Source organism: Gordionus sp. m RMFG-2023, chromosome 1 (assembly GCF_954871325.1).
Source record: "Gordionus sp. m RMFG-2023 chromosome 1, tfGorSpeb1-WG-v2, whole genome shotgun sequence".
Classification (NCBI taxonomy): Eukaryota; Metazoa; Nematomorpha; class Gordioida; order Chordodea; family Parachordodidae; genus Gordionus; species Gordionus sp. m RMFG-2023.
In genome coordinates, this window is record NC_088775.1 from 90359313 (window position 1) to 90381799 (window position 22487).

At 29.6% G+C, this 22487-nt stretch overlaps 1 protein-coding gene across 1 annotated transcript; it reads right to left on the bottom strand.

Annotated features, from left to right (window-relative positions):
- Nucleotides 1–1514: 1514 nt before the first annotated feature.
- LOC135931042 (protein sly1 homolog) lies at nt 1515–18898 on the bottom strand. Its single transcript, XM_065467903.1, has 19 exons — nt 18870–18898; nt 18755–18822; nt 18625–18713; nt 18493–18583; nt 18325–18447; nt 18149–18275; nt 13989–14078; nt 13463–13640; nt 13254–13356; nt 12589–12722; nt 9929–10135; nt 8291–8435; nt 7418–7519; nt 6785–6909; nt 6320–6515; nt 5377–5570; nt 4249–4354; nt 3704–3772; nt 1515–1675 (listed from the first exon to the last, which is right to left on the bottom strand). Exons 1-19 carry the CDS (start codon nt 18895–18897, stop codon nt 1637–1639), a joined length of 2214 nt encoding a protein of 737 aa, XP_065323975.1. The 5' UTR covers nt 18898; the 3' UTR covers nt 1515–1636.
- Nucleotides 18899–22487: the final 3589 nt, after the last annotated feature.

The window sequence follows — 22487 nt, forward strand, 5'->3', positions numbered from 1 at the left end:
TTATAAGATAAAACAAATATTCCAATGAGATCCTACCATTCCATATGCAAGGATTTAAGTTTATTAGTGATTGTACTAAACAATTAATAGGTAACTAACTGTCAACCTGAAAATATATTACACTCTAATCTGGCTAAATTTATTTCAATTTACAATGCAAAACCTCCAAATATAAACAATATAATTTCTGTGAATAATCTTACCTATTGCTCCCTCATAACATCATTTAATATAGTGAATAGAATTAAAAAGTTAATGTAGATATTTAAATAAAACATTTAAAATTATGAATAATTTCACTGTTAGATCATGGCGCAGTCAACTTGCCTTAGAGAAATTTAATGAAAAAAAAAATTGGGACATCAATATTTACTTATCGCATATGTAAAATTATTAGCTCAAGTGAACGTTTGGCCTAATATTAAACGAAGACATCGTATTACATGGTATAAGAATTGTGAATTAATATATAACCTTAATAGTGAAACGACATAGGGAAATGACTCCAGGCAAATAAGCTATGGGGATGAATTCACTTAAATTTTACCGAACCTATTTATCAAAGATAGATATATTTAATAAAAATAGATTGTTTTAGCAAATGACCTGAAATACAAAATTTTTTGACAAATAAGTATTAAATACCCCAATACTATTGTTCCCTAATTAAAGTAGTTACCCCTTATCTTCCACCATAAAATGGAGAGGAGGAAAGCTTAGTACAACCTTAATAATAGTTTATTTTTTTTAAAAAAACATTACGATTATGATAGAAACAAAATTTTCTTTATCGAAAATATCCACAAATAACCATTAAAACAATCCTCAAGTTCAATTATGCTTAAATTTGAACCATATAGGATAACTACAGTTTGTATAAACAAAAAAGTGGGGTTTTCAGGTTTTATAGTTAAAATAAAAGAATAGGACCAACAAAATAGCAAACAAAAAATAGCTTTATGGAGAAGACATTTTTAACCATTAGAACATGTAAGTTCGACGATTTCCGATAAATTTCGATACTATTAACCTTTTTCATTCTATTACATTATATTTTCTACTTCTCATCTCTCCATCTTAAATGGGGTAATGTTTTCTTATCACGTTTTTGGATATCTTCTACTTCCGTTTTCCAATGAAGGTTAATTCATAATATCGATTTCTGTTTTTTCCCATTTGTGGAGTTTTGCGATGTGCCTTTAGGTATCGAGGTTTGTATCTGGATAATTTCGTCTGAATCAATTGGTGGTATAGTATACCCCTTATCTATTTCTGCTTGTATCTTTTCCCTTTCTTCTTTCCTCGTATAATTTAAAAAAAATTTAACAACGTTTTCTATCTCTTTCTTTGTGTTTAAGAACGAACGTTTCATTCCTGAATTTTTTTTTACGCAAACGCCTTCCATTTTGTATCACAATTCTCAAACATATCAATAAAACATTTAGGTTTAATAAATATTCAAAAAAAAATACCCCCCTTTTTTTATATATTTATAATCATATAAATAAAATTAAAAAAATAATTATAAATAACGGTTATTTCATTGCAAACATAATAAACGACGTAAGCCAATTCATTTAAAATAGCGGCGCGAATAAAATATATTTTTCGGGTTTAATAAATTCGACCAAAAATGTTAACCAATATTTCCGGGTTCTTGGGCCAACGATATAATCTGTTTTTAGAGGTTTAAAAGATATATAAATATATTGTAAAACGATTTAAGGCTTAAAAAATTGGAAAAAAATAGTATATAAACAATTCTTTCCTACTTTCTTTTCTTTTTCTTTCATTCATTTTTTTTCCTTTCTTTCTTTCATTTATTCATTCATTCATTTTATCTAATCTATCTATCTATCTATCTATCTATCTATCTATCTATCTATCTATCTATCTATCTATCTATCTATCTATCTATCTATCTATCTATCTATCTATCTATCTATCTATCTATCTATCTATCTATCTACCATTCTTTCAACAAATGGAGACTTTTAAGACAATCGATATCCACCCTTACTAGGTCTCAGAGTTAAGAATACATATATTTATGAACAAATAATTATATAAATTTTAAACGGATTTTTTTTTATGAGTATAAAAATTTGTAATTAGCATTTTTTTTTATTAAGTATTATACCATTTTTAACCCTTGAGTGAGCGATAAAGTGGGGGAAAAAACAAATATGGTTGGGGTTTGGATACCTAGCTCTAATCCCATTCCAATATTTTCCGGAAATGGATTTCACCGTGTTTGGAATACTCTTACTCTACTACGAATTTCGGACAATTTTGCCACGAACCCTTAAACTTTATATAAATTATATATTAATTTTTTTACGTAAATTATAAATGACGCAAAAGTTAAAAGGCAAATATGCCTATAATTCATAAGATAGGAATATTCTAAACATGCTATAATGCATTTCCGGAAAAATCAGAATTTTTTTAGAATTTAAAAAAAAAACAGGCTCAAAAATATGATTTAAAGTTGTAACAAAAAATAGCACGTTATCGCTAACATATACAGATATTAAAAAAAATACAAAATATGCTTTCATGATGGAATAATTTTTTATGCCGATTTTTCCTTCAAAAGGAATCATAATTGTATTTTTTAAAAGTTTTTCAGACTTACGATTTTTTTGGTGGAGGAATAAAAAAATTTTTTCTTGGTACATTTCGTCGGTAATAATTAGGGGAAAAGTGGAAATGGATGTTAAGTATCGAGAACGTATTGTTGGATTGGAATAGTTGACGTTGGAATTGAGGACTGGCCACTAGTTAATACAGACGCCTATCAATAATCTGCCAAATCGATTGGCTTCTTCTTTCTGCCAGTGTCTGATCACTCTTTTTTTCCAGGGAAAGCCTTTTCTCTCTGTAATTCCATGCGGATTTAGGCGGAAGAAGGGACAGCACGCGATCAACTATTTCTTTACTCCCTTTTATATCAGTAAATTTGCACTTTGTCGCGAGTTGGCACTAGTCTTTCCGCCCAGCTTTGTTTTTTGTTTCTGTGTGTTATATCCCTTAATGGGAACGACAATGTAAGAATCGTCTGATGCCACGATTTCTGAGATGTTTAGGAATCTCTTAAAGATGGTCTTTAGTTTGAGAGTATCTACGAAAGCGTGTTTTCCTATGCCCTTTATCTCTAATCATCGTGATAAAAATTAAGTTCTGTAATAAATGCTTCAATCTCTGCCTCTTCCTAGATTGGGAGCTTTGGGCATCCTACGCGAGTCTTGAAAGCGTGCAAGGATACATGTGATGATAGTATTGGTAGCGACGTTTTGTAGTAATACATTTGCTGCCCATTAGTGAGACGATAAGCATGAGGCGATAAAAATTTTCAACCAAGCCACACAGAAACAAGAATTAAGGGTAAACAACGCAATCAGATGAGAATTTGATCATACCAAGAAAGTGAACCACCAAAATCCGTATGGACTTATAAGGAGTCCCCAGAAAAGGCGATAGACATTGGCGGAATGAGGAAAAAATCAATATGGCTAGCTTACCGATGAATGCTGTAACTGATACGTCAGCTATTACAAATGGTCAGTTCACATGATAGTTATCATCTTCCAGTATGTCTTCAATGCCAACGTCAGCCATTTCATCAAGACTTCCAACAACAAGTTTGATAACATCTAACAGATGAAAGAGGATGACAAAGGAATACAAGTATATAAATAACTTGTTGAACGAATTGATTTGGACTGCATAAATCTGTCGATATGTAGCATACGCGTTTATTCGGCTTGGACTAAAAAAATATAATAAATTGTTCTATCTACATATATAATTAAAAAAATTATCTTTACAGTAGATATGAGAGATCTGCAATGACTGGCCCTTCGCAAGTTACCCAACCCAGCCCGCAAATATTATAAGGTAGGGGATAGTCAGTTATAATTTTAATTTTCTGAATGTCAATCGAGTCTTATATCTCTTCCCTATGGCTATTTTTTTTTACTAAAACATAAATCAACGTCATTAGACGGCTCTTAAAAAAATACAAAGAAATTAAGCACATTATAATTGATTTTTTTTTCAAACGGTATTTAAATACCGGGGCTTTTGCGAGTCCCATATCTAATTTTTTAACTGTCATAAATTACTCGGCCCTGCCCGTCAAATTTTTTTCTGTACTAGCCTCACTCGCCGTCATAAAGGGGGGGGGGGGGTAAGGACCTTTACGATCTCTTAGAGGTAGAATGGTTTAATTATTCTATAATATACTTTGGCGTAATCCATCAGATTTTGAAACTCCATCATATTACCTCCTCCTATGACGCATACGTAGACGTTTGAATAGGCGTTATTCCTAGCAGCATTGCCGGAATTGCTTTTTGGTGATGGGGGTGGGAGGGGAAATAAAGACAGAAAGCGGTATTATATAAATTCAAGATTGTATCGAACTTAATTACGCGGAAAATCTGATTTATTTTATTATTAGTTTTCCGATTTTAAATTTTGATTGGATAGTTTTTATCATTAGAAAATGGGTAGCTTAAAATATAATTATTGCTATCTCAGTTTTATAGAAGAAGAGAAAAAAATTATTTTTTAAGGATCTAATATTCATTGACATAAAATAATACCTAAACAGACGACGCATTCATAATAATGCAGTTGAAAGCGTCGTTGAATGCAAATCAGCTGGACCCGCCATTTTGGTAACCCATATGGTAATTATTCTCATGATAAAAACTACTATTAAATTGATAACTCGTTTGCTTATTATCTCGATGAATCAAGCAATTCTTTAATAAAGTTTGCGTCAGACAATAGGAATAAATTGGGCTCTCGTTCATATTTTTTTTATAATGATAATGAGTAACCAAAATGGCGTCTCCAGCTGTTTTTCATTTGATGCACACTTGTAAAAGAATGCGTCGTCAGTCTAGTTATTATTATATGTCATTACTGTCGTAATATTCAATTTCGTAATATTAGTCGGTAACTTAATTGTAGTAATACTTAAGTCATCTTGATAAATATAGATATAATAATATATATAACAAACATTTATGATTGATTGACAATCTTCCGTCAACCACAACAAATGCCTCATATTATAAACTAACCCTTTTCTTTCTTACTTAAAAATATGAATATTATACCGCGCCAAATATTCAACTGCGAAAAAAACTGGGACTTTGGGATGAAAATAATACAAATAAAAACTGTATAATTAATCGATTACCTATATTATAATTAATATAATAAAATTTTAACCAAAGGAGAAGACAAAATTTTTGGCGGGAATATTTCCTACGTGTCAATCAATTTTATTTATAAAAATTTTAAGCGATATCTTGTTCCTCTAAAAAAAAATTTTTTTTAATTTAAAAAAAAATGAAAAACTCTGATCCAGAGTATCCTAGATTGGCTTTTAGGATCTTGGGATCATTGCACACGAACGAATCGTAAGCGGCACTGTCGTTCGCATTTGATTGGATATTGCAGGAGGCGCTGAAATTGGAAAGGTTCAATGGTAGAGCGTTGGAGGAAGCGTTTTTTTCGGTTAATTTATCGACTAACCTGGTTAGCGGTAATTTCTAAAAAAAATTATAACGATTTTTTTTAGCTCTTTTACAACTAGTGTAGAGCAATGAACGTATAATAATACCTAGACTGACGATGCGTTCGTTACAAGTGTACATCAATGAAAAACAGCTGGGGACGCCATTTTGGTTACCCCTATCATTATAAAAAAAATTTAAACTAGAGCCCTAATTTATTCCTAGAATTGCCTGATCATCGAGATAACAAGGAAGCAAGTTATCAATATAATAGTAGTTTTTAACATGAGAATAATTACTATGTGGGTTACCAAAATGGCGGGTCCAGCTGATTTGCATTCAACGACCCTTTTAAAATGCATTATCATGAATACATCGTCAGTCTAGGCATCATTATATGCCATTAACTCGAGTACAAAGAACTGGCAGTCTCTTATTTTCGAACCCGAGACGATTCAAATGTATGGGTGCCAGTCCTGCTTTCAGAATGCATCGTCAGTCTAGGTATCATTATATGTCACTGGATTGGACACGTAACTGGCAGTATGGTTTGGAACATCTGTTTGCCCAAAATCTCGAGGCTTACATAATATTATTATAACTAAAATCTTACGGGTCGTTTTCAAAAATCGACCTACATCGGCTTTTTAACAATAAATATAACTTTTAAAATATGAGGAATGTGTCTAGTTTGCATTATTGTTTAAAAAGACATTTAAAATCATGTTAGCATAACTCGACCCCGAACCCCGATTATCATCAAATTTTGAAAGAAAAAAAATTACATGCTGTTTAACCACGAAATTCTGTACACCCTCCATGACAAACTGTGAGCCCTGGCTCATGAGTTTGGAGAACATGCCGATCTTTTTGGCAAAACCCTGATTAGAATCGGTCGAAGTATCCTTGCCTCCGTAATTAGTCCTACCGTAATCGCTAGAATTCGAGATTTGGTTGGATGGATTTATGTTGGATAGGTTCCTTTAAAATATGGTTACGAATGATTATACCGATTAGGGGTCTGCCAATAGGCGGAATTACCAGTGGCTATTTCATTCAGAAAATTACACAAAAAAAAATTAAAGATTGTTCTTAAATATTCAAAATAATAAATTGAAGTCAAATATTGATGTTATATTTATTGTTGACCACTTTTCCTTGATGTTAATGAACCTTAACCACCATTCTTGATTGGTCATCATATTTATTGATAAAATTGATGAGTATATACGCAAAATTTCTTTTCTCACTTTAATTTGTCGAGATAACCCAAGCAAGCTTGAGCGTATGTCCGAGCTGAGCACTGCTTATTACCGGCACTAGAGAATTCCAATGTAGATTCGTTGAAGATGTTCAAATACTTTTCCATGTCGGACTATATATGAATAAAAAAAGTGATTTAAATAAAGCATTTCCGGTTAGTGAAGATCGAAGCCAGACAGTTCGTAAAATCGATGGAGTTCGTGTTCGGTTATTTGATTGGATAAAAAAATAATGCATTATTTTCTTGTAAGGTTTTGATTGGACCGTTCTGGAAATCAATAGGATCTAGTCGGATCCGATCCGCCCGGCCAGAACCGTTGATATTCGCCTATTTCCGGTCAATAAAATATTTCTTATCATTCCAAAAAAACCCATTTTTTTTAAGCAGAAGTTTTAAGAGGTATTTATAAAGATACAAGACAAATCATTTTAAGGATACTACCTTCAGAAATTAGCACTGTAATTATAATTGAGATGGATGTATGCCAGTTGTACTATATCTTAGACCGACATTTTATAAGATTCTTATATATAAAATCATTGGTCCTGATCATTTATCGCATTTTCCTTATTTAAAAACATATGCAATATATTTGTTTTACACGAATTGATTTCTTTACCTGAGGAATGTATTGGCACAGATAAGCTATAAGGAACAGCCTAATTTTGTCCCACGCGTTTCCGTTGGCGGAATCACTCAGGAATTCGAACAAGCTTGGATCCTGTATACAACAACAAAATTAAGTCATTTATCGTATGATTTTCCATTTCCATTCCCCTTCTCTTTTTAATTCACTTTAATTTTGTTAGGTTTAAACCTTAGGTTAAATTAAGGAGAATATGGATCCGGAGGCGCTATTAAAAAAAAAATAATTGCAGATTACCATTTACTAGGAATTGAGGTAAATTTTTAGGGAAATGTGGCATAATGTCAAAACCTCATTTGACAGCCAAGTCCAGTTGGTGAGAGCGACCAATAATTAGCCTCGCTTTACCCCTATTATGAGAGATTCTTGGGGTTTATTCTTCTTTCCCCAGAGATCGTTTTTTTTCGGGCTTTTCTTTTCGATTCTGATTCGTTTACAATATCGAAAGAAATTAAATTCCTTGATTCAAGTTCCCCCACCCCCACCCCCCCCCCTTAATAGGTAGTTTCCATCTTTTCCTTCCCAGAAGCTATCCTTTAACAAAAAAACAATGGAACATATGACTTCGTCCGAGGACGCGGTTGATCTTCAATCTTATGAACGGCTTCTCGATCATTCTCGGTATTTCGCCTAGTCTTTTGCTCTAAAATAGAGCGAAATTCATGGGTAACTATACATGTGGTAGAATATAACTGATTTACATATCGAAGTTTCCACTATACCCCGATCTCTATCACCCCGTTCGATATGCACGCAACGTTACAAATTTGAAAAGGGATAAAAACATACAGTTTTTTTCAAAGATAAAAAACATATTATAAAATGTGTTTTTTTTAAAAAAAAAACCAAATAAGAGGCCTTGGCCAGAATCTTTTCCTCGATCTCGAAAAATTGGTCTAATTTGCGACTCTTCACCCTAGCGAGTATGTCGGTGGCGATATTCGTGTGCATGTCCAAATATTTCTTGGTTTCGAGTAACTGCGGCAGAGAACTGAATCCGATAGTAAATAAAATATTTTTTTTTTAAGTTTCAAAAAATGATCTTAAAAATTTTTTTTAGGCGGCCCAAGTCAAGACCAATGGTCCGTTATACCCCATGGTCCGATTACTCATCCACGTGATCATAAATAAAATAATTCTATTTCCTCGTCTTCTCTAGTCAAGGGTTCAGCGATTACGACTTTATTTATTAATATTCTTTAATATGCTTATTTCGGGATTTTTATTTTTTTGTATATAACGCTATCTATTATATTACAAAAATTTATATATTCATTCAAAAATCATATTCCTTGAGGATAAAAAAAAATATTGTTTAGAATCATCCAATCGATAAGTAAATAAATTACGTCATCTCCCAAAAAATAACAATAAGGGGAGTTTTTTTATTTGTTATTATTATTAAAGTGAAGAAATAGAATGCCTTAATAGAGACAAAGATAGCAAAAAGGTAAGGAGCCATGTTTTTAGAGATGACAAAGATGATTCATTTAGATGTGTGTCAATCGAAATATCAGCTGATGACAAACAATTTTGGTTTCCCGTATAAATAATTTACACTTTATATTTTACGAAACTTTTTTACAAAAAAAAATCAGTTTTATTTAAGCGGTGTCCTAAATATATTGATAAAAAAAACTTCCAAATTTATAAATTTTCGCAAATTAATAAAATTATAAAACATGTTCGAACTCTTTCATTTTAAGTTTTGTAAAAAATCGAAATAAAGAAAAACGAAAAAAAAACAAAAGAAAAAAAACACAACCAAAAAAACAAGAATAAAATACGAAAAATAAAAAAACATCAAACGCTTTAATATTACTTACTAGCAATTATATGTAATAATACCTAGATACACTCATTAAAGGTCAAATGAAAACGGCTGGGGATGCCATTTTGATTACCCATATCATTATTTAAAAATTATTAAACGAGTGGTCAATTTATTGCTATATTTGACGCAAACTTTATTAAAAGAATTGCCTGATTATTGAGGATAATAAGGAAGCAAGTTAATCAATTTAATAGTGATTTTTCAGCAAGAGAATGATTACCATATGGGTTATCAAAATGGCGGGCCCAGCTGATTTGCATTCAACCGACGCTCTCAAAATGCATTATTATGAATGCGTCGACAGTCTAGGTATTATTATTATATGCAATTGCTTACTACATAAATTTTTTTGTAAATGAGGAAAAATGTTTTATAAACACTATTCTATTTTTAAATTAAAAATAGCTTACGTTTTTTTTATATACTAGAAACCAAAAATGGCGTGTAACCAGCTGATTTGTAACGCTTCAAAATGGGTTTTAAATTTGAATGAAATGGTCAGGTTAGGTGAGTATTACAATGTCATTGGACACGTCAAATAAAATAAATTCTAAAAACAGTTCGAATTTTTTTTTTTGGATTTATTTCTCTCCACCAATAGAAACATGACAATATTTCAGATACAAAGTCGCCATATTTTTAAAATTTACTTCACGACGTTAGAGAGAGCGCTCGTGTTCCCGGATAGAATGTCCATCAACACTTCCTCATTTTGGTGCTCACTTGGATCTTGCCCATTTTGGTCGGGGCTAGATTGACCATCGGACGTCATGTGCTTTAACCTCCTGATCTCCCCTTCTTTGCTCTTGTAATTTTCTAGCTCCGTCTGAATCGCTTCGGCCACCGCCGGAAATGGACTAATTTTTAAAAAAAAGCAATAATAAATTTAAATATATTCAAAAAAAATTATTCCTAAAAAAAAAGGCGCGAGATTCAGACAAATACAAAAGTATCGAAAATAAGTAAATCGAAAAAAAATATTCTATCCCAAATCCAATCTCCACCCCATATTGACCCCGCTTGAATCACGTGCTCATTTTATATTTCCAAATTGTCCGAGTTTCGGATTAAATAAAAAATCAATAATAAATTTGAATATATTCAAAAAAAATTATCCCCAAAATAAGGGCGCGAGATTTAATAAATACAAAAGTATCGAAAATACGTAAATCGAAAAGAAAAAAAATTCTAACCCAATCCAATCCCCACCCCATATTTATCTCCGATTGAATCACGTGCTTATTTTAAATTTACAAATTTTCAGAGTTTAGGATCAAATATAAAAAAAACAATAATTTTCCCGGTTGATTTTTGGTTTGCTACATATCTCTAAAAAATAGTAGAGTAATCCTAATCAATCTAAATATTGATAGCCAAAGATATTTGTGATGCGCGCGGGCTGGCCCAGAATTAAATTCGAACCAAACCAATCACAGATTGGCTAGAAAACAGATTATTTGTTCTTAATGTTTTAAATTATCTTGCGATTCTATTGGGTGGTTTTAGCCAATAACCAGGGTTACGGAATAGACCTGCCATATTCAAAAAGAGTTTGCGTGGAACTTTAAAAAAGGCGGGATAAAGTGGGACAAATGCGATCACATGTTTATATAAGTAACGGTAAATTTACTAATATATCGATCTCCATTTGAATAATACGCATATTTTACGAATTCAAATTATATACATGAAATAAATAAAAATTTTCTACATATTTATCGAAAGGAGTCATTTTATTTTAAAAGGAATATTGCTTGATTAGAGTTTTAAAAAAATTGCGTCCATTTGTTTTGTCAAGATAAACCCTGATCAAATCTCCATTTAAGATCAGAATAAATTCTCCAAAAACATATGATCGATATTTACATTGTTTAAATTTAAAGCTATCTACAATTCATTTAAAAATTTTTCGAACTTGATTTGTAATCGTTCAAAGGTCATAACTTAAAAATTTTCTGAAGCTCTTTATATTTCTTACTTTCTTTCTTTCTTTCTTTCTTTCTTGCTTTCTTTCTTTCTGGGGTTCTCTTTACTTTCAAAAATAATGATAAATAAATTAAGAAAGAAAGAAAGAAAGTCGACATTTGTCCATATCAGAACACTTGTTTAATGAAGAAGATTTTAAAAATTGAACCATAAATTCCTCCATGCTGATATTGAGGCTCTATTATGGAAATCGTATTTTTCCATAATTAAATTATAAATCGATCATTTATAAACTTCATTTAGAATCAATCATTTACATTATTTTATCTAAATGGGCCGCATACAGTTAAAGATCAAGCCGAGATAGGCTTTTTTGCTAATCCTTCTCCGAAAAAAATAATTTTTGTTTTTTAAAGGTTCTAAAATGTTTATCAAGTCTTTCTAGCCGGAAACGAGAAAAAGCCATCTTGTGGTGACGTATTTCACGAGATTTACCCATTCAAATTAGAGATCTGAAAAAGTAGGCCCGGGCCGGGCCTAATATTTTTTTAAGAAAATTCGGGCCGGGCCGGGTCGGGCCTTAAAAATTTTTTAAAATATATCTTAAATTTATCAATTTTACGATAAATTTTTTATGTAAAATAAAAATATGCGATTTTATTTATAGAAAGTAGACGCCATATAAACATATATCGTTTATTTCGAGTAATTATAAGAATTAATTTCTATATTTAAATAAATGGCTAATTCAAATATCATATGCATTCGTAATTTATTTAATACCTTATTTGTTCGATCTATTAAATTCCTTTATAAAACTTCGCCTTTATTGATGCGTGACACTTGGCTACTCGAACTTATTTTTATCATCATCTAAATGTACGATTCGATCCTAACATTTTTATGCTCATATCAAAATTTAACAAAAAAAACAACAACAACAGATATTTTAATAAAATGCGAATGAAATATATAACTGTTTTTTTCGGGGATTATTTAATTTTCTTAAAATTCGCTGGATATTTTGGTCGGGTTACTTTTTCGCGGGACAGAAAATCATTTAGGTAGAACTGTGCAACAAGCAAAGCGGGACGTATGGCGGGTCTAGTCGCGAATCCAAATCAGGGTTCAAAAATTTGTTTGATTCGGGCTTTTTAAGGCCTACTGACCAAACAGAGATCGATTTTATGGGCAACCCATAGAGCCCGGGGTATCATGGACCCGGGGCGGGTGGTTCAGATATCTTTCAGAAAATCGGTTTAGATTAAGTTTATGTTATCAAATTTCTTGCTAAAATAGAGTTAATTCCTGAACCATATTCGGGCACTCGAGATGAAAAAAAAATAGAGATTTTATATTCAAAGCATATATTTTTTTTGAAAACCTTCCTTTGTGTTCCCTCCAGAATTTATCTTTGCCAAAATACAAATCGTAGACTTTGGCGGTGGGATTATCTCGCTTACCCTTCACGACGTTAGCGGCTTCGTCATCGATGACAATCTTATTTAGATCGTATTCCTGCCAATAAAAAAAAAAGAGAAGAAATACATAACCAATCACGGTATACAAGTCAATCAAATTTAGCGTTTTTATCGAGAGAGTAACGTAGTACTACATCTCGAAAACTTCATTTAAGGAGTCATATCTTATAATTATGGTTAAATAAAGTCTCCTGTCGTTTTTCCTGAAAATCGAAAGATTTTATCCTTGGTCCTTATCCATTCATTAGCATTGTAAGTGTGTAATCTTCTCCCTGGACGCGTATAACTCCACGGTTAAAGGGGAATTATATGAAGTGTTTTACCTCGTAGAAGTGAATGGAAGGTTAACCTCTTCGCAACTCTAGCCAAAGTCTGACTACTCAAATGAGCATCTAGAAATAAATAATACATGTGCTCCCAAGAGCCCATTATAGGATCAAATAGTGACCGCTTAGCGTGATAGCAAGTCACATTTCTCCAATTATTTAAATTTAACACTTACCTAATCATGTATAAATGAGTACAATAGAAATGACCAATTTTTTTTCAAATCAAATTTTCGTATTACGAATATATCCTGAATCAAGGCTTGATAAGTCCAGGTATGAGCGAACGGGGTAACTAGGTCCATGCATCTATCCACGATTAACAAGCAACACCTCGAGGAAAAACTTAAAAAATTTTTTTTTTCAAAATAACATATTAGTTGTTAATTAGGAGTATATATATATTCTCTATAAGTTAGGTTACCTAAAAAAAAATATATATATTTTTCACTTTTGGGCCATAGCGAATGAGTTAATGTCGCCTCCCATGTGGGAACCCAGGTTCCCGCTGGCCGTGAACAGATTATTTTTCGTGTCCTTGAGGTTGTCCTGAATCTTTTTGTGCAGCCTTTCACCCACGAATCGAGCCGCGTTGTTTAGCTTGGGGTAATATATGACCGGTACTTGCACTTTTGTAAGGGGGAAAAAAATTGTTGTCGTTTTATAAAGGGTGATTGAAATGCGATAATTATTCGATAATTTTAACCACCCCATAGCCCGGGGTCGGGCTGGGGGGGAGTGAATCGGGTGGGGTTAGGGGTAGCGCGAGAAATATGGTGGGATTCGTAGGAAAATTAAGGTGTGTTAAATTTATAAAAAAAAAATATCGCAAATTTCTTTTTTCTTTCTTTCTTTCTTTCGTTCCTTGGGCGATCGATACATAATACCAATAGGAGGGGGGAGGGTTTGAATTTGAGAAAAAAATGAACGATGAACACGTGACTTAAAAATTTAAACAAAATAAGTATTCATTTAACCTAAGGATGTAAAAACGCAAAATAGATTGTCGACGTATTTATTCACGATGCCCTCCATCTCGGCATCATCGGCCATCTGATAATTCAAATCTACAAGTATAGTAAAAAAAAAAAAGAAGAAATTATATTCCCTCATCATTAAATATCGTGGCTCGAGAATTAGAATATTCTATCTCCAACTTTTTGTAATTTTAAAATTTTCATAAATCCCCAAGCAAGCAGAGTTGTTAAAGTAGCGCGCTATCTTTTTTGGTAGCTATAGCTAATAGCCGCTACTTTTTTTTTGATTATTTAATTTTTTAGCGCGCTACTTCGCTACTTTTAAAAAATATAATGAATGTAAGTATAAACATGAAAATTTAAATATAATATCATAATTAATTATAATTTTTATAATTTATTATTTAATTTTGAAATTTAAATATATTTTCAATTTTTAATTTATATTTTCAATCTGTGTTAATAATCTAAAATGGCATCGCCCATGGATATCCAAATCCTTGAAAGTGATTCAGACATGGAAGATTCAATGGAAGAAAATGTACTTAATAGCTCTAATAACGATTTCCCATTCCCTAGATTTGAAAAAAATTTTAAAATAAATATTAAAACAAAATCTGGATTCAAATTCCTGTGCTTAAAATGTAAAAAAATATATCATCAAATCAATCGAGTAGCTATAACCTGAAGAAACACCTAAAGGTAAATTGTTATTTTTACATTATAATATTATTTATTTTATTACTGTTCACGCCAATTGCTATAAGGAAATAGAGAAACATACAAAAAATTTTGGTATAGGAGAATCTTTATTCATAAAGGCAATACTATCCAAACCAAATTTACTGATAATAAACATGCCAATATTTCACAAAAATTGTCTGATAAAGTAACTGTTGATTTTATTGCCAATATTTCACAAAAATTGGCTGATAAAGTAATTGTTGATTTTATTATTGACACAGTTCAGCCATTGTCCTTGGTTGATAATCCATCATTTACTATGATGATTAAAACTTTATCCCCTGGCACAACAGTTTTATGTCGCCAGACACTTATGAATAAAATAGCCAACAACTTCAAAGTGATGAAAGATGCTCTAATAGTAGAGTTATCAGATATATTTTATGTATGTACCACGGCAGATAGTTGGACACATAACAGAAGGTAAAAACTTATTTATACTTATAAATTGATCTGATTAAATATTTTTAGAGCTTATTTGGGAATCACAGGCCATTGGTTAGACCCTAGGACTTTAAAAAGAAGATATTTTAGTAATATTATGATTATCATAATTTATATCAAATTATAAATAAAATTAGTGAAATTAACTAATAAAATATAAAACAGAGGTGGATTATTTCATTAATTTTTATTGTACAGTGTCATTGAGCTAATCTAACATTTAATAAGATATGGTTATTGAATATTTCATGGATGATTAAATTTTTGCTATATTTATTTCTTATTGATTAATTGCCATCAATTTATATACAGTACAGGGAATTCATTCAATGTATTCATTTGATAAAATATTTTTGCTTAGTTACATTATAATTCCTGAGGTTCAAAATTTAGAATACTAAGAAATAATTTTTCCACGCCATTTTTGATAAATATTACTAGACATTTTTATTAAAACTGGATGAATAATTTAATTTGTCCTACTTAATATGAATATAGAATATTTGGTGAGGATAATGCTGAAGATGAGATATAGAATGATAGTCAACATGTATTGGAAGAGGAGGAAATAGGTGTTGATGCCAATGATATTAATGAGATCTTAGAAGAGTTTCCCTTGAAATTTTGGAAGGTGAGGATAATATGGAGATGGGGTATTATGTTCTCACTTTAAGTATCCTAAATACCAAATTAAAGAGATTGAATAATCTAATCTTATGCCAGCCCCTAGTAGACTCTCTGTTAAAAGGCATTGAGAGAAGGTATATAAAATTTATATTGTTAAGATTTTGACTGAAGATTTATTCTAACTTAATGTTTAAAGCTAAAAAATTTATAAAATTTTATGATTAAGATATATTTAAAATACCCTATTTTTGTAACTTTTAGATTCCCAAACTTATACAATGATGACAATGTCTTAGCGGCAATGTTTCATCCAAAGTTTAAACTAAACTGGCCATATATAAATTCCGATGATGCCAAACATCAACGCAATAGGCTAATGGCGAAGCTGAATAATCTTACACAAACATAGATTGTCGAGTATCTACCACGAAGACATCCTCAAATAATTTTTTTGAAATTAAAGATGATTTAATAGAAAATCCAATTGATCTTTTTTTTCAATCAAAAAATATTGAAATGAATATTTTTGATAATTTTTCATATATTAAAAATTTATATATAAAATTAAATACCCCCTTGCCCTCAAGTGCTAGTGTCGAGAGATTATTTAGTAAAGCAAAGCTTATACTTTCTGATCATCGCTCTAGACTTGGGGATGATAATATTGAAATGATATTATTATTAAAATGCAACAAATTAAAATAAATATTTATTTATATTGCTTATTTTTTTATAATCTAAACTAACTATATTTTTATATTTATAAATGTTGATTTTTATATATTATTTATTATACATTTACATTATAAGCAAAAAAAAAATAAAAAAAAATTGTTCCATTGTTTCTAAAAATTTTTTTTATAAAAAGTAGCTTAAGCTACTTTTGAAAAAATGTAGCTAATAGCACGCTACTTTTTTGTAGCACGCTACTTTTAAAAATAGCGTTTAACAACTCTGCAAGCAAGTGAGAAACGTCATATGTTTATTTTTTATATTAAATAATGAAAAAATAAATTGTCCTATATCGCCGTGTGGCCTAATTGGCGAGTGCGTTGGTCACGTATACGATAGATCCGGGTTCGAATCCAGCAAGGGACACGTTTTCTTTTCTGATGCCAACTTGGTGGTTCCATACTTGAGGGGGGGGGGGGGGTGATATTATGGTAGATTGGATTCGATCACGTGATTCCGTTAATATAGAAAATCAGCCATATTATATTTTGACAAAATTTGGTCACTGTTTAGTGAATAGTTTGGTGGTGCATTATCACCAGCCAAATTAATTTTAAAAAAATTTTTTTTTTCATAACAAATCAGGCGAAAGATTTTTTTTATGCAAATCAGATGGAAAAATTTGAGCAAAATATATGGAAGGCCTAAATTTTTATAAATTTATTTTTAAATTTTGGCATTTTTTTCTATATAAAACTAATTAGGGGTTGGGAAGGCCTAAAAAAACCCTTTCCAAAAATCTCCACAATGGTTCAGTCCATGTTAGTATTGAGTCATAGTCAGGAAAATGACTATGTATACTAAGGGATACAGCTCACTGAAATTTAAAGAAATAACCTAGAGTCAGTCAGTGTTGTTAAATGGCTCGATAAGAGTTCATTTTTGAAAATGGCAACTCAATGTTTTATTCAAAAAATATTATGCTGGCCTAAGATTTTGCTCATAGATGACACAAAGGTTTGGACATCTATTAATGATATCTCGAGGCTTAGGCAATATTATTCTGGCTAAAATATTGAGTTAGCTATTTTTAAAAATCGACTGAAATCTAGCCGTTTAACAACACTAGTTATAGTCATTTTTTTGTCTATTTAAGCAATAGCTTAGTCGAGAGTAAACCATTCCTCATCCTATATCTCTTAGTATATTAAAAGAAATCTACATACCATTTAAATTAATCTATATTAGAGGTCAGTGGAGATTACCCATAGGTTTTTTGGTTTGATAAAAAAAAATTGCCTAACCCAAGCCTATTAAATAATTTAAGGAATATAAAATAGTTTGGTAGAAGTTTCCCAGCTCAACCTGGAGTAATTTTTTATTATGGAAAGATAGGTAAATTTGTATAACGCTAAGATTTATAAAAATGTGAGAATTTTGTAATTTCCTTCCCACAAAATATTTTGTACATTAGTTCCAAAATAACAAAAATGATTTCATCCCAGATTTGTCAGCTTGGCCCAAAATCTTTCTCTCAAGCCAAACTGTAATCAATGTAGTATAATATTATATACAATACACTTTCTCATTTAATATATTTTTATACAAATATCAGAGGTAAAATTTAAATTGATTTTTTGGTTGAACTTTATTTGATTATTATATTAACTTACTATAAAAGGATGTAGGAGTAATCAAGGTATTCTTTGCATTGGATTTTCTTAATTCAGGATTTTTATTATTCTCTAGAATAACTAAATTATCTTCTAATGCAATAAAATTTAGATATTGATCATATACCTTATGATTTTTAAAAAAAATTAGGTAAATCTAAGTTTATCGTATTTACTTTAACAATAATATCAGTACAGCTATTTTTAACACATATAGCAGCTAATATATCCATATTGTGACGTGTTAGAGGTGAAATAAAATTCAGATAAAATTTTTCATATAAATACTCAGCACAATCCTTTAAAAAAATTACACAAATGATATAAAAGAAATAATAATGCACTTTGCCAATTCTTTCAATATTTTCTAAAGATGGATATACAAAATATATTGCTGGGGCATCTGGTACAGATTCTCTAAGTGAGTTTATATGTCTACATTTGTATGTAATGTAATTGATAATAAAATTAATTACAAATGTAAAGTTATTCCATATTCTCTCAGCTCTTTAATGGTAAAATGTGGAGATATGATATCATGTCCAATTTGGTCATAAACTAAAACCTATGCAGAATAATGTAAGAGTAGATTTTAGAGAATTTTACTTTCCAGCTAGTTTCATTCTTGTTATTAATGAATGGAACGTTAAAATTAAACATAGTTTTAAGGGCATCTTAATATGTAAAATGATATATGGAATCAAGATATAAAATAGCTAACCTATTTGCTTTTGTCTTATATTAGACATGCTCTAAATGATTTTCTGCGTAGAATTTAAACGCAGATGATTTGTTAGTGTCAAAAAGTAGAAATATTTTCCTTAATTTTTAAACATTATTTTTATTATAAAAAATTAATACTGGATAAATTTATTATTTCATAATGTACAATTTTAAATCCTTAAAATAAATACTTTTTAATTCATTATTACATGCCCCTAGATCAAGGATATTAATGGGGTATTGCTTAAAAACTTGGCAGTAATAGGAGGGGGGCTAAGATTATATGTTAAAATAAGATATATCGTCTTTACCATTCCAACAAAGCCTCGTAAGCATTATATTAAAATTGTATAGGAAAGATTAAAAAAAAACTATTTTACTGCTATTATAATTATTAAATATAATACTTAGTGATGTGCGAGGATTATGCTAATTTGATGTTGTACTAATATTATGCTTAACCATGATTTTATAATGTTAATTTTATGTTGTATTTAATTTGAGTTTAACAATGTGTTGATTATTCTAATTTTATGGTTTTGTTTTATTCATAATTTTGGAGAATATTATTAAGTGTTATGTTTCGTATAATTTGGTTGACTATGCAAATGTTGATAAAAAGATTACAATATATAATTTATTATATTAAAATAATTACTATACCTTTCAATTTTTGAAAAGAACTCTTATGTATTTTTTAACTTTAATTTTTTATAATTTTTACTATATTCTTTTAAAATGTTAATTTAGTATATTTTAAATTTATAATTTATTATTTTATAATTAATGGAGATGATTAAAGTAAAAAATAAATTTGGTTATTTTTTTCCAATTTTCATATCCTTCATTATTCAATCATTATTTATTTTTTATTTGATTCAGTTTTATCTTCTAAAATGGTGCTCAAAACCTCTCAATCTCATTAGAATGATTGTTAGAGAAAAATATTTACATATAAGACCTCCATACCTTTACGAGTTTTTTAAATAATGTGCATTTCTGATCAGTTACGTGATTATGATAATGTTAAAAATGTGATTCAAATTTTTTTTTTTTAAATGCAAGCAAATATTAGTGTGGTTAAATTGTTGATTGGGTCAGATTAGAATGATTTTTGGTTAGGTCTCTAATCGATAAAATCAACCAAAGCCAACTCGACCAAATGATGGGTCAATCTGGTCGACCAAATATATGGACCCGAACATTGACCTGAACATCTACCTGAGAACAACCAACACCAACTCAAACACCGGTCCAAGCACCGAGAGCATCCACCCAAGCATTAACCCGAATACCAATCCGAAACCAACTTAAAAATAAAATATTTATAATATTTTTTTAATATAAAATATTGGCTTATTTTCAAGCTGAAGAAAAAAAAAATTTTTTTTTTATTTTTTTTACTTATTGCCTTCTAACTGGCACCCAAATAGAATTTAATAATTAAAATACTAATAAAGAAATTATTTTATTTTAAGATTCTTATAAAAATTTGTTTTAACACTAATTTCATTTTTTAAGACAATACTACGAGTTGGTGAACAATTGAAATATATATAATTGAAATTGCTAAACAATTAATTTTTAATTTAGAAGAATCAAATAAAATTTCAGAAAAATCAAATTAGAATTTGGTACATAGATCTGCTCAATTTTTTTAAATATTTCTAATTATCTTTATAAAAATTTGTCAAGTGATAAGATAATTTTTTTTATTTATTTTTAATTTAATGGTTCGTAAAAATTTGATCAAAACTATCAAGATTCATAAGATTCTAAAAAGATATAATATTCCTATATGGATAGGATTACAATGTAATACCTAATAATAAATTTATGTTTTTAAATATAAAATACTTTTAAATTTTTTTATATCGTTTTACACATTGATCGGAGAATTTATTTATATAGATTTAATCCAATAAATAGATATTTTCTGAAATTTTTATTATTTATTGACATTCTGTAGTTCTTTATTAGTTTCAAACAAAAATTATAATAGTTGCCGAAATCCGAGTCCATATGAAATAAAAAAAAATTTAAATTAGGGAAATTGAAATATGTCTGTCCCACCTTTTTTGATGATGGCATTTCCTTAACTTTGTAGCAATTTTATTAAAATTATTTTGTTTATTCTAACACAATATACATATATACTTATTCATAAATATGAATAACGGATTCAATTCAAAATCATACAAAAAATAAAAATAAATATCAAAACTCAAAACTCAAAAGATAACATGGTTTAACAAATTTTTATGAAACAAATATTGTCTAAAGGTACATTTATTTAATCAAGTTCGTAATGGGGTTAGTTAATCGTAGTGTACTGAAGGATCTTTCTATCGATACTTGCGAGCAAGGATCAGTTAGAACTATTCGATAGAGGGTATTTGAAATTTTTTTTGGATAGCCAATATTGCAAAATATTATGATTGGAAGAATTAGTCTCATTTTTTGGATGATATATGAATTATAAATATCTAAGAATCGATAAATTCCTATGAATTTTTCCCGGTCTTAAAAGATAATTATTTCGAATTCAATGTTAATTATTTAATTAATATGGAATTGAAATATTCGTCCTCTATTTTTTAAATTAGGTTATCGATCCACCCACTCGAGTTTGCGACTCGATTTACTAGTGTAAAAATAAAAATTTTATAATAGTTTTATCTCAAGATAAGAACGTTTTCATGATATAAGAGCTTTGATTGCAAAGATGGTTCCATAATGGGGTATTTGATTTATATCATTAGCAACAGCATCATTGTATTGTGGGATTTGTGATGGAGAGGGAGAAATACTGATGGTGAGTGGAAACAGAGTGCGTATACTTGAACATCTAGATGCATTAGAGCAGTATAGTATGCCTCAAGGAAGGCAAAGGCCCTTATTTAGCATATGAGTTTGTAATCATTTTGGGTGATTTTGTAATTTTGGACCTTAAATTTATTTGATTGAAATGATTTTTAAGAATATGATATTATATTAAAGTGAATATAATTTTACTTTAAAAGATTTGTAACTGATTTATAATATGTTATGAGCTTAATATTAGCTTTAATACAAAAAAAAACAGCTGTAAGATAGATAATATTTATATTATTATTGTTTATATTAAAATAATTTAAATATTAATTACATAATTTATTTTAAAATAGTAAAATCTGTCTAATCTGTGAAAGTTGCATCTTTTAATATTTTTAAATCTCTCGCATCAAACTTATAGTGGCCATTTTGACACCCATTTTAGTTTATTTGCTTTTTAAAAATTTTATAATAGTAGTAATTGCGGACCAATGGTTAAAAAAGATTTTAGCCAATCAAATATTACCTCTAAATTTATTGATTTTGCCACAAGAGGGTCAAATTTTCCTGAAAAGTTTTGGCCACTTCTCGAGGAATAAGTAATAATGTTTGACTAAATTCCTGGCTCGGCCATTTTTTTTAGAAATTATTTAAATTGAAATTATTTTTAAATGGAATACATCAGTTTAATTTTTTTTAAGAATCGCGAACCAATTAAACACATTTTTTTAAAAAATTTGAATTTTACTTAAATTATATATAATCTAATATCATTCCAAGATAATTTTCTTAAGAAACATCC

Bases quoted from the DNA above. Each gene is read 5' to 3' on its own strand.
- LOC135931042 (XM_065467903.1), bottom strand. From the start codon at position 18,897: ATGTCTAATATAAGACAAAAGCAAATAG. The intron at 13,357-13,462 runs GTGAAAAATATA...AAATTTTTTAAG, and splicing joins TCATTCGCTATGGCCCAAAA to TTTTTCCTCGAGGTGTTGCT. The intron at 7,520-8,290 runs GTTTTTTTTTTA...TGTTGTATACAG, and splicing joins TGGCCAAGGCCTCTTATTTG to GATCCAAGCTTGTTCGAATT.